At 39.8% G+C, this 13367-nt stretch overlaps 2 protein-coding genes across 2 annotated transcripts; both read left to right on the top strand.

Moving 5' to 3' along the window:
* Positions 1-4333: 4333 nt before the first annotated feature.
* LOC145581266 (uncharacterized) lies at positions 4334-5430 on the top strand. The gene is made up of 4 exons (XM_081638300.1): positions 4334-4456; positions 4503-4646; positions 4759-4946; positions 5079-5430. The coding sequence occupies exons 1-4, from the start codon at positions 4334-4336 to the stop codon at positions 5428-5430; spliced, it is 807 nt and encodes a 268-aa protein (XP_081494426.1).
* A 1928-nt stretch (positions 5431-7358) lies between these two features.
* LOC145581265 (uncharacterized) lies at positions 7359-12780 on the top strand. The gene is made up of 7 exons (XM_081638299.1): positions 7359-8455; positions 8624-8768; positions 8962-9912; positions 10078-10392; positions 10480-11022; positions 11071-12038; positions 12333-12780. Exons 1-7 carry the CDS (start codon positions 7359-7361, stop codon positions 12778-12780), a joined length of 4467 nt encoding a protein of 1488 aa, XP_081494425.1.
* Positions 12781-13367: the final 587 nt, after the last annotated feature.

The raw sequence follows: 13367 nt of genomic DNA, 5'->3' as shown, positions 1-13367 counted from the left end.
ACTTAAAGAACATTTCATAAAAAGCAATGAAAATTAAATTATATGATGATAAGGGTACATTATGTTTTCAATCAAAGAGCATTAACGTTTAAAATAGTTTATTAAAAGATATAATAAATATCATTATATGAAAAATGGTCTAAACATATGAAAGGTACATATTGTTAATAATTAATTATACATTACAAAAAAATATAGTACATCATTTTTTTGATAAAGAACATATATCATACAGTCATACAAAGAATATTTCAATATATACGCGTGACCATCATTAATATGAATACCATAGCAAGATATTAAAAATAAATAAATTTGACGAAAAAATATGATTGATTATTTTATAGAATTTTATAAAAAAAAAAATAGTGTAATAACATATTTTAGAAACTGCAATTTTAAATTTAGAATTTTTAAAATTCAAAAATGAAAACTTGAATTACTTTTGGGAGAAATTTTGGAAAACTGAATATTTATAAATGATTTGACATTTTAAAATGCAAGGTAAATGTCAATAAGTGATTATCTAAGACTTTTGGCTTTTTAAAATTACTGCGTTCTTTATATTTTAATGTCGTGTTCTTTTATAAATTGTGATGTATGTCCTTTAGAATTATAAGTTATGTTCTTTCTGCTTTGATCCAGGTGTGTCGTGCACATGATGCATCTGAGTGTACAAACAATCGATTATATATATCACATTTACGTTCTTTTTGTTTACTTCAATTCATTTTTTATTGGTGTAGATAATAGACCTAAAATACCTCCCCAAATAACACCCGATGATGAAACAAGCTTCACTGCCAAATTTGGTCTAACTCGCGTAATAATGGGTTGAATATTTACTTGAATAAACCATTAACTCTAGTCCACTATCATTTACTAAGCCATTTCAACCATTTCAATAACCTAAACACTTTTCCTAGCCCCAAATCCATCATAAACCTTAACCCGATTTCTCATATCTTCATCCAAAATATCCAGTTGTGGTTCTGGACCATTATGGAGTTAGTAATTATGAATAATAAATGGCCAGGGTGTAACCTTCATGAATTGAATCTTTATTACCTTTAGTTTGTTCCTAGCCTTTTAAGTTAAGATAACAAATGCATGGGGTCTAACTTTTAAATTAGACCCTTGTAAAAAAGTTAGACCCCTAATCTAATAAGTTTAGACCCTTAATGCATTTCATTATAGAAATAGCTAATAAATTTTATACGAATATTCCAAATTAACCAATTAATAATAATAGCTAATACAATGTCAATACATAAACCACTTTTCCAAATTAATTTGATTGTCTAAATTACTTTAAATAATTCATATGCTTTTTATTAAAAAAAAAAAAAATGCTTTATTTTATTTGACAAAAACACTTTTTTTTTTTTTTTTTTTTTTTTATATGGGAGACAAAAAAAAACACTTTTATTAAGCACAAATTCTTATATGTAGTTGGACACCGTGTGGTCAACCACCATGGGGTTACTTCGTCAGTGTTATGGAGGTAACTTGGTAAGTGTTATAGGGGTTACTCGGTCAATGTTAAAGGGGTTACTCGATCAATATTATTGGGGTTACTTAGTCAATATTATAGGGGCTACTTTTTTATTTTACAAGTGCCCACACGGTGTGGCCAGCAGCACACAAGATGGAACTACCCATTTTTCTTATTTGTTTACAACTACCCGCAAGATGGAAAATGTTTGGGTAGCACTACCCATTAACGTGTTCCGTCCAATTTACTCGTTACTGGGGCCCACTTTTAACCTTTCCCACCCAATTTACTCCCCCCCAACTACCTTTTCTCTCTCCTCTTTAATTTCCCTCCATTATCACTCCACTCTCTTCATTTCACCTTCAACCTTCTGACCTAAGTAGCAAATATTCACCATCATCTTCACTCCCTTTCCAGAAATTCGCAGCCCTACCATCCTTGTCTTTGCTTTCTCTCTCTCTTCCAACTCATCTTGTTGCTTTATTGGGTAAGTCAAAGTAACTAAGTAAAACTACAGAAATGGAAAAAGGGGAAAGCGAAGTAAATACAGAAATTACCGCACCAAATCAAGGACGAACAAGGTACATTGGTGGTTTCACCATAAATTTCTGTCCTTTTAGTTAAATATTGTAGAAAATGTGAAAACCCTAATTTTTTTAATACTCAAAATTGAAACCCTAATTTTTTAATTCACAAAATTTACTTGAAAATTTAAACAATTGCAATGCATTATGACATTATTAATTAACAATTGATCTTGTTGTTGAGCTTAGATAACTGTGCATTACTTGTTTTGGTTCTTCTGGCCTGCTTATGATATGCTCTGCATGTTGTTTGACTGAATGTTGTTTGACTTAATTTAGCCACATTGATTATTTATTGTAATCAATCTTGTAGGGAGCTTCCATCTTATATTGATATGAATATCTGGGTAGGTGCGGAATTTGAGTACAAAAAGGGTAAGACAGAATATATGGGGGGAGGGATGTTTATGAGAATGAGTTGTTGGTTGAAGGAACTTAATGTTTGGACTTTGAGGAAGTGGGTGATCCAAGCTTATGATTTAGTGTGTAGTAGGGTACCCCGGAATTTCAGTGTTTGGTACAGGTTACATGGCAGAAACTTGATTAATGGAAGGAGGAAGGTGGAGACATTTGATGACACTATCAATTTGGTCAACAGTAGGGATAAATACGACAGGGTTATAATTTGGGCCTTAGTTGAGAAACCAAACCCAGTCCACCAAATTCATCAGGGCCAAGGTCCAAGGACAAAAAACATTAGCTTTGTACCTACTTTCACACCCAAACCAGAACCTCCTACTACTTCAGTCTTAGCTTCAAGTAGCACAAAACTGAAGCCCATTAAAAAAGAGGTTTTGTTAGTATAGAGTATGAGGTTATCTCCTAATAAAGGCAAAGTAGATGATGAACATGATGATGATGATGGGGCAGTTGTAGTCATTACCCAAGCTGAGTTTGAAAGCCATGTTACCCAGCTACAAAAAAGCCCAGTCTTATCCTCACAATGCTCAGACCCTTATTTGCCTCCATGTCCACAAAAAACAAGCCAAGAACCAAACCCTTTCCCAAGTTATTCTTTTGTACCTTCTCTGAACCCTAGCAACTCTTCCCTCCTGCAAAAACCTACCCTAAGAAATAAAACTATTGCTCATAAGGGAAAGTCAAAGAAGAGTGTAGCTTTAAAGGGAAAGCAGGTTAGGAAAGGGGGTACTGGTAAGATTGATAGAAAGACTAAATCAAAGAAAGTGACTGAACTTAGGGTTGATGGTGATGATTGGAGTGGGGAGGGTGAGTGGTCTGATGAATCTGAGTGGTCAAATCTTGAAGTTGACTTTGGGGTTGGAGGAGAGGATAAGTTAGAAGAGGAAGCTGAACAGAGAAGTGCTCAACCTGAGATAAGGGAGGAAGCTGTGAATGAAGGTCATTTGGAGGAGGTGGAGTATGACTCTGAAGAATTAAGGAGTCTTTAAGGGTCAGATGAAGAGGTAGATCCTAACCCTTCTTTTAACCTAGAGATTGATTTCAAAAGAAGCATTAACTTTGAGAAGGGGTTGAAGTTCCCAAATGTTGAAGTAGTTAGAAAAGCTATTAGGTGTCATAGCATTGAAAACCATTATGACTATTATTTTTTGCATAATGGGAAGTCCAAAGTCAGTGTGTACTGTAAGAACAAGTGTAATTGTCCATGGGAGAAGAAGCATGGGAAGATAGTGTGCACTTGCAAGTCTGAGAACAAGTGTAACTTCAAAATACTATTGAGGCAGATAAGAATGGAGGATACATTGCAGGTGAGGAACTTAAACTTAAACCACACATGTGGCTTTCACCATGAGAGTTCAAAGGTCACATCAGAGTATTTAGCAGATAGGTATTTAGATGTGTGGAAATCTGACCCTACTTGGAAGCTGAAAGTGTTCATAGACAGGGTATACAGGGATTTGGGGGTTCATATTGGGTACTATAAGGCTTGGTTTGCCAGGGCAAGCGCCAAGTTAATTATGTATGGAAATTCTGCTAAGGAGTATGCAAGAGTGTTTGATTATGGGTTTGTTGTGCTGAAATGCAACCTAGGATCTTCAGCAATTGTAGTAATTGAAGAGATTGAAAGGCCTCCACCTATTTTTCAGAAGATGTATATTTGTTTTGAAGCTTGTAAAGTTGGATTTAAAAGAGGGTGAAGGCCTATTATTGGAGTAGATGGGTGTCATTTAAAGGGTGCTTTCCCTAGGATGATACTTGTTGTTGTGAGTAAGGATGGAAACAACAATATCTACCCAGTAGCTTGGGCAGTGGTGGAGGTAGAGAACAAAGATACATGGATTTGGTTTTTGCAGCTGCTTATCAAGGACATTGTGAAACCACTAGGAAAAGGGCTGACCTTGATGTGAGACAGACAAAAGGTGGATATCTTATCCATTATGTTGTTTACTTGTTTTGGGTAATAACAGAATCACATGTTAACCATTATATTCTTTCTAATGCAGGGACTGTTGGAAGCCTTTGGTGTTGTGACTCAAAATGCTGAAATTAGGTTCTGTGTTAGGCACATTTGGGCTAATTTCAAGCTCAAATTTGGTGGTGAGGCTTTCAAAGAGCATTTTTGGAAGTCAGCTAGGTCAACTACAAGGGTATGTGTGTCACATTTTCAATTTGTTAGTAATGTTAATATTTCTGACCTTTGCATTCTTATCTAAATTATTGGGTTCATTCTTAGGCTGATTTGAGGTTAATATGACAAAGATCAAGGAATTATCTCCAGAAGCATTCAACTACTTAGCTTCAATTCCTCCTAATCATTGGGTGAAATATGCTTTCTCCACATATAGCAAGTCTGATATGCTGTTAAACAACATATGTGAGAGTTTTAATTCTATGTTGAGAGATGCAAGAGACAAGCCAATAATTACATGCCTTGAATGGATTAGGAGGTATGTAATGAAGAGAAACACTGAGAAATGGGATGCTATGTAAAGTGTTGAAGGCAGATTTATGCCTTATGTTGCCAAGGTCTTCAAATTTGTCTCACAGTTGGCTAGTAATTGTGAATTGATTCCTTCTAGGCTAGACATTTGGGAGGTGGACTACTACAATGATAGATATATAGTCAATTTGGGGGAGAGAACATGTACCTGCTTTAGATGGGAGCTTACTGGGATCCCATGTGCTCATGCTTGGGCTTGCATCATTAAGAAGAGACTGAGGCCAGAAGACTTTGTTGATAACTTCTACAGTAAGGACAGGTACTTGGAGGCATATACACCAAGTATCAACCCTATGCCTGGCATGAAACAATGGGATAAGAGGCCTGACATAATGCAGCCAAAACCACTTGTCATCAGGAAAATGCCTGGCAGACCATCCCATAAGAAAAGAAATCAAGAAATTGGTGAAAGGGAAGAGGCTGTGGAGTAGAACGAAGCAAAGAAAAAGCCAAAGTGCTCAAACTGTGGAATGGCAGGACATTACACGAACAAGTGCAAGAACCCATCACCACCCAAAAAGGTTGATAAAGGTGGAAGACCTCCATCAATGAACACTTGGAATGTTCTTCCAAGGCAAATTAATTGGGATAGAGCTGTAAAGAAGGTATGTGGACATTGGATTTGCCTTCTCTATTTTCAGGTTAATTTTTGTACCAAGTTTTAAAACTTTATGTGTTGTTTTTGTCTTTTAGGGGAAGATTGACCCTACAACAGGGACATCCATATCCCAATCTGGTCCTTCTCAGGCAAGCTCAAAGCCTCTAGGTCCACCACAACCAAGTCAATCAACCCAGCCTACCCAGCCCCACCCTCAAACAGGTGACAACCTGAAGTCCAAGACAACACTTTCAAAAGCTAAGCTATCAATCAAGTCAATAATGAAGAATCACCATGTGTGGAAGCCCTAGGTTATTTGTTTGTGATATGTATTTTGTGTTTAAGAACAATCCTTCACCACTACAAAATTGGCCAAAGAAACCATATCAAAATGGCCAAAGAGACTACTTTAAGGGTGGTCTCTAGCTCATAGGTCTCTTTAGCTTAAGAGACTACTTCATCAAAAGTGGTCTCTTGTTTTAGAAAGAGAGACCACTTATTTAGAATAGATAGTTTCAGGTTATGAAAAATTTGAGACCACCTATTTCAAATAAGTGGTCTCAGTTTTTCAAAAACTAAGACCACTTATTTAAAATAGATAGTTTCTGTTTTTGAAAAACTAAGAACACCTATTTCAAATAGGTGGTCTCTTTCTTCTTTTTTTTTTTTAAAAAAAAATAAATAATTGATTTGTATTTCAATATATTATAATTTCATTTAACAAAAATACAATTTCATTAAACAAAATAATTACAAATACAATTCCTCTACTTGTAACATTTACAACAAATACTACTAGTATATACTTGCAAGCAATTTATACAAATCCCAAACTAAAAAAGAAATACTCTCCAATGTAGATGGTAAAATCGGACTTGGTGTTGGATCACATCTTGAAAACTGATGTGTTACTATTCTTTGAGAAAACTTCTTAAGGAGGCAGTACTTATGGATTTGGATGGGACAACCTTCACTTGGACACAAATCCGCCTATTAGAAAAAAAAAATTGTACCAACATATATTAGATTATAGAGAAGTAGCAAATTAAAGATGAAAAGAATGATAACCACTAAAACGATGCAAAGCTCTTCAGTTCTAACATAAGCAATTGACGATTAAGATCAGAGCTTATCAACATAACCAAAATTAAAAGAATGTTGAAATTCCATTTGCATTTACATGGTAACTACATAATTTACCTGAATTTAGAGAAACAATAACTAGTAGCGGAAGTGAGAGGTTTTGTGTGGGATGATATCTAGGTAGGACCGATATCTTGTAAAAGCACGTGACCAAACTCTGAGTAATTGCGAAAAGGCGCCGACATGCACCAGGAAGCAGACATATCGGCTTGTCGGAATTCGGCACGTGGCAACAGAAGCTTGACACTTGGCGCAGGAGGCTTTGCATGCATGAGAGCCACCTGTCAAGGTGGATCATTATAAATAGTAGGTAAGACCTCATTTATGGGGGCATGAATCTCTCTCTCTCTACTTTCTCTCTCATACTTATCTTCTTCTCACTTAAACACTTTCTGACTTTGTCATCGGAGTGGTTATCCCCGGACCACCCCGGGGTTAGCTAACTTCTTCTCATTGTGTAGGTTCTCAGCTTGCCGATAGGAGTATTAGGACCTCAGGTCCGAGTTCTCGGGGAAATCAGATCTAGACAGAAACAATTTGGCGCTAGAAGGAGGGGCACATTGATCACTTCTATCGCCTAAGAACCTCACACAAAACGTACATATAACAACGATAATCATGGCCGGAAACAATGAAATACCAGTAGAACAATCTCAAGTGGAAATAGTGGATGAAACCCATACCTTAGAGGGTAACCAGTTTCACATGCCGATAACCTCCCCCGCAGGTGGAGGGGAGGCGGAGGATCCTATGGCGGCATTCACGCCAGATGAATTGGAGACGGCAGCAAGAGTGATGAGTGCAATGAGTAGGAAGAGAAACGAGGCTGAGGCGGCACAGGCTGAAAGGGGGGTCGCTCAGGCCGATAGAGGATCACCGCACCGTAACCAGGAAGAGCAACACAATCAGTTGATGAACTTGCCGAGGAGATCCCGACATGGATCGCCGATAAGGTCGCACACAATGTCACGGCGGGTTGAAAAATCCTCAAGTCACACCGTGAGTACCAGAACCCAGCAGCAGAGAAGTTCGCAAGTAGATGGGCAGGCAGTGCGAACAGTGGTGCAGTTAAGGGCGTCCCCATTTGCCCAGCATATTTTGAACCAGCCAATGGAAAAGGTGAAAATGCCGACTTGTAGGTATGATGGGAGAGGGGATCCGACAAGATTCATAACGTCCTATGAGGGGCACATGATGCTGTATACCAACTCGGATGCAGTCTGGTGTAAGGTCTTTCCGACTACTTTGATTGGGGCTGCAGCCGATTGGTTTAACAACCTTGAAGTTGGGTCAATAGATAGTTTTGAAAGATTGACCGAGATGTTTGTGGGCCAGTATGTCAGCAACAGTGTGAGGCAGAGAACCTCTGGAGAATTGATGGCCGTGGAGCAGAAATCGGATGAATCCTTGAGGGATTACATTAGGCGATTTAACAATGAGGCAAATACAATCCCAAAACTGCAACAAGAAATAGCTGTGATGGCTTTAATGAATGGCTTGGCTGATTCTGATTTCAAACGGTACCTTACAAGGAAAAACCTGCCGACATTAGCAGCGGCGTTTAGCAAAGCTCATGATTACATCAAGAGCGAAGAATTGATGAAGACAAGTAGCAGACATGTCGTTGCCGGAAAGGGGCAAAGTCAGTATGAAGGGACATCGTCTGGAGGAAGTAGGCCGAGAGCTCTTGTCCCAGGAAGGGGAGGAGGAAGCTGGCAAGATTCCAGACCAACAAGGCTGCCAATGAGATATAACACTTATACTCCCCTGAACACACCAAGGGCAGCAATCTACTCAGTAAATCAGAATAGAGAGGATTGGTCAAGGCCGATTCCCATGAAGGCAAGGCCAAGGGATGTGAAGAAATATTGTATGTTCCATAGGGATTTGGGGAATTATACAGAGGAGTGTACACAGTTGAAGGACAACATTGAGGAGTTGATCAGAAAAGGGCATTTGGCACAATACCGGTTGAACGCAGGCAGGAATCAACAACCGGCACAAACAGTTGAGAGGCAACGGATAGAGGCAAGGCTTGAAAGGGCGCAAGGAGGAATAGTCCGACAAGGGGATGCAGGAATACCACCGTTATCTACTGGAAGGGTAGATGTGATAACGGGAGGACCGATTCATGGAGGGACAATTAGTGGAGCAGAGAAGCATTTGGCTGAGCACCGTCATCTAGTTTGTGCTTTGGATGTGGACAATCATCCTCGGCCAGCATCGATACCTCAAGTGGTGTTCACAGAAGAAGATGCAAGGGGGTATAGTGTTCCCACATGATGACCCATTAGTCCTAATAATTAAGATAAATGGGGCTGACATCAAGAGAGTGCTGGTGGATGGAGGTAGTTCAGCAAATGTGTTGTTCATGCAAGCTTTTAAAGAGATGAATATAGGAAGGCAGTACCTGAAACCGGTATCATATCCCGTGATTGGCTTCAATGGGTCAACTGTAAGGCCAGAAGGGAGCATTGTGTTACCGGTTAAGCTGGGTGATGGGCCGCAAGTAAGAGATGTGATGGCAGAGTTCCTGGTGGTAGATGTTAAGTCAGCCTACAACGCAATTATCGGCAGACCGATAATACATGATATGCAGGCCGTTGTGTCAACTTATCATCTAGCAATAGCTTATGTGTCGAATTTAGGAGCTGTGGAGAAGGTATATGGAGGTCAGGTGATGTCAAAGGCCTGCTATGTGACAGCTTTGAAGAATCCGGTTGGCAGTGCTCCGACACCGTGTAATCCGATAAGGGAAGGCGAGCCAACAGTTCAAGATTTAACTATGAAAAACTTTGATGCAAGGCCTGAGGAAACACCAAGGCCGTTACCAGGGGGAGAAACTGTCCAGGTTGAGTTTCAACCGGGCAATCCGAGTGGAACGGTGAAGGTTGGGGCTGATATGGATGTGGATACAAGATGCAATTTGATAAGCCTGCTGCGAGAAAATGCAGATGTCTTTGCGTTTTCGGCAAGTGAGATGCCAGGAATACATCCAGACGTGATGGAACATAAGTTGAATGTTGATAGAAAATTCAGACCGATATGGAAAAAGAAACGCAATTTCTCAACTGAAAAAATAGAAGCAATCCAGGCTGAGGTAAATAAGCTCTTAGCGGCAGGGTTCATTGAGCCTTGCACGTATCCGGAATGGTTGGCAAATGTAGTAATGGTGAGAAAGCCGACAGGGAAGTGGAGAATGTGTGTGGATTTTACAGATCTAAATAAGGCTTGCCCTAAGGATTGCTACCCATTACCTCGAATAGATAGGCTGGTAGACTCAACCTCTGGTCATGCTATGCTCAGTTTTTTGGATGCGTTTTCGGGATATCATCAGGTTAGCATGCATAAGGCTGACATGAATAAAACGGCTTTTATAACAGATGTCGGTGTGTACTGCTATAAAGCAATGCCGTTTGGGTTGAAAAATGCAGGGGCAACCTATCAGAAGTTGGTGGACAAGATATTTGAGAAGCAGAAAGGCCGGAATGTTGAGGTGTATGTAGATGATACAATAGTGAAGAGTAAAGAAAAAGAGGACCATATAGCGGATCTGAGGGAAACATTTGAGACGTTAAGGAGATATCAGATGAAGTTGAATCCGGAGAAGTGCGTATTTGGGGTCAGATCAGGGAAATTTTTGGGTTTTATGGTCAGTGAACGGGGGATAGATGCAAACCCAGATAAGGTGAATGCGGTACTCCAAATGAAACAACCAAAAACCATTCGTGATATACAGAGATTGACTGGAAGGATGGCAGGACTGACCAGATTTATCAGCAAGTCAGCCGACAAGGCGCTTCCGTTTTTCATGGTATTAAGAAAGACTAAAGCATTCGAGTGGGGAAAGGAACAAAGTGATGCCCTGGAAGTAGTAAGGAATCATCTTAGATCTCTTCCCACAATTGCCAGGCCCGAGAAGGGAGAAGTGTTGCAGCTATATATTTCAGCATCGCCAAAAACGGTAGCAGCCGTTCTGTTAGTAGAAAGAAAGAAGCAGCAGCAGCCGATATACTTTGTCAGTCATGTATTGAATGCGGCAGAACGCATATATCCAGTGATAGAGAAGATGGCGTTAGCAGTAGTAGTGGCAGCTAGGAAGTTGAGGCCTTACTTTGATGCACATCCAATAGAGGTGTTAACCAATCACCCTTTAGAGAAATCATTGCATAAAATGGATACGTCTGGTAGGTTACTGGCATGGGCAGTTGAGTTGTCGGAGTATGAAATAAGCTATAAGCCTAGAACATCCATTAAGGCTCAAGCATTGTCGGATTTCATTGTTGAAACCACATACACCGATGAAGAGGAAGAACTGGGAACATGGCAGGTATCAGTTGATGGATCAGCTACTGCCACGGGGTCTAGGGCTGGAATTGTGATAACGGCTCCAGACGGGAAAATGTTTGAATATGCCATGAAGTTTAAGTTCAAGGCAACAAATAACGAAGCTGAGTATGAAGCTGCAGTGGCTGGAATGCAGTTGTCAATAGCGGCAGAGGCAAAACGGCTGGTTTTAACAACTGACTCTCAGCTGGTATCAAGTCAATTTAGTGGAGAATATGAAACTCGAGAGCCGGCAATGGTGAAGTATTTGGAGAAGATGAAACAGTTAGCAGCGCAGTTGCAGTACTTTGAGATAAAACTGGTTCCGAGATTGAAAAATGCTCAAGCAGATGCGCTAGCAAGGTTGGCAAGTTCAAGTTTTAACGACTTGGAAAGGACGGTCATGGTGGAGGTTTTAAAGCAGAGAAGCATAGATGAGATGTCGGCAGAAATTTTGTGTGTTGATGTTGGGGACCAATGGTATGATAAAATATTGGCATACCTCATCTATGGTGCGAGGCTGACGGATAAGGAGGAGTTGAAAAGATTAAGGAAAGATAGCGTGTGGTTTGTCATGTACCAAGGTCAGTTATACAAAAGGGGGTTTTCACTGCCATTGCAAAGGTGTATAACGGATTTTGAGTCAGCAAGGTTGTTAGAAGAATTGCATGAAGGAAGCTGTGGTAACCATCTCGGAGCAAGAGCCTTGTCCAGAGAAGCAATGAGAAGGGGATACTACTGGCCGACGATGAATGCAGATGCAATAGCTTATGTTAAAAGATGCGAGAAGTGTCAAAAGTTTGCCCTAGTTATCAACTTGCCTCCTAATGACCTGAATCTGATATTAAATCCAATCCTTTTTGCCCAGTGGGGAATGGACATAGTTGGCCCGTTCCCATCGGCCACGGGTGGAAGGAAATTTCTGATAGTGGGGATAGACTATTTCACAAAGTGGATTGAGGCAGAACCGGAGTGAAGATAACGGCATCAGAAGTGAAGAAGTTTATATGGAAAAGTATCTTCACAAGATTTGGGTTGCCGATGGCGATGGTTTTTTTATCACGGAACCCAATTTGATTGTAAGCCAGTCAAAGATCTCTTAACGATGTACAAGGTGAAATTTGCTTATGCAGCAGTATGCCATCCACAGTCTAACGACCAGGCAGAAGCAGCAAATAAGCAAATAATAACGGCAGTTAAAAAGAAGATCGAAGATGCAAAGGGTTTGTGGGCAGATTTGATACCAGAGATATTGTTGGCAAACAGGACAACAATTAGAGAGGCCACAGGTGAATCACCTTATACTTTAGTTTTTGTAACAGAAGCAGTCATACCAGCAGAAGTTGGGTTGCCGACATTTAAGATTCAGCATTACTGTGAAGACCAAAATGATTTACTCCTACGACAACAGTTAGACTTTTTGCCAGAGCTCAGAGAAAAAGCAGCAGTTAAGTCAGCTGCATTTAAGGAAAGAATGTCAAGGGCCTACAACAGAAGAGTATCTCATCGGCCGTTAAGTGTGGGAGATCTAGTACTGCGAAGAACAGCGGCAACCGGTAAGGGAAATGAAGATGGAAAGCTGACTGCAAGTTGGGAAGGACCTTATCGGATTAGAGATGTCATCATCCAAGGATCGTTTTATCTGGAAACTTTGGATGGGGCACCCCTAAAGAATGTATGGAACTCGGCTGTGTTGAAGAAATACTATTTGTAATGTACAATTTTCATGTGAAGCTGATATCAAAAAGGGTATCAGTGATGAATGAAGAAGTATTCACACAACGTGTGTTGGAATAGGCATCCTCCATTTAACAGAACACCGTTAAATGGGACGGACAGCTCAAAACTGCTTCCGTGAAGTTAATAGGTATACAACCTGATCAGTTGTATACGTTGACTCACGAGGTTGCTGGTTCAAAATATAATACCGGCCAAATCAATTCGAGTATACGCCGATATGAGGCGTAGCTCAGAAAGTGATCGCCGAGAGGGTACCTAACTGGCTAAAACAACAAAGCAGTAGGTGACCAAATAATAACTGCCAAGTATACATAGATCCAACACGAACTATGTACACTGGGGGGAGTAGGGAATGAGATAAGTATCGTACATTGATAGTTTTTAAATGACAGGTTGTTATGATATGATATCTTCATAATTTGATAATTGTTGAAAGATGTCAAATATCAGATAAATCATCAGACGGAGTATAAACAACGAAAATAAAAATGTAAGTTTACACGACAGAAAAGTTGACAATCGACAGGCATCACCACAAAAAAGGGGTATATGCCGATAAAA

The sequence above is a fragment of the Chenopodium album genome, chromosome 15, assembly GCF_948465745.1.
Source record: "Chenopodium album chromosome 15, dcCheAlbu1.1, whole genome shotgun sequence".
Taxonomy (NCBI): domain Eukaryota; kingdom Viridiplantae; phylum Streptophyta; class Magnoliopsida; order Caryophyllales; family Amaranthaceae; genus Chenopodium; species Chenopodium album.
This window is presented reverse-complemented; position numbering and strand designations above follow the sequence as displayed.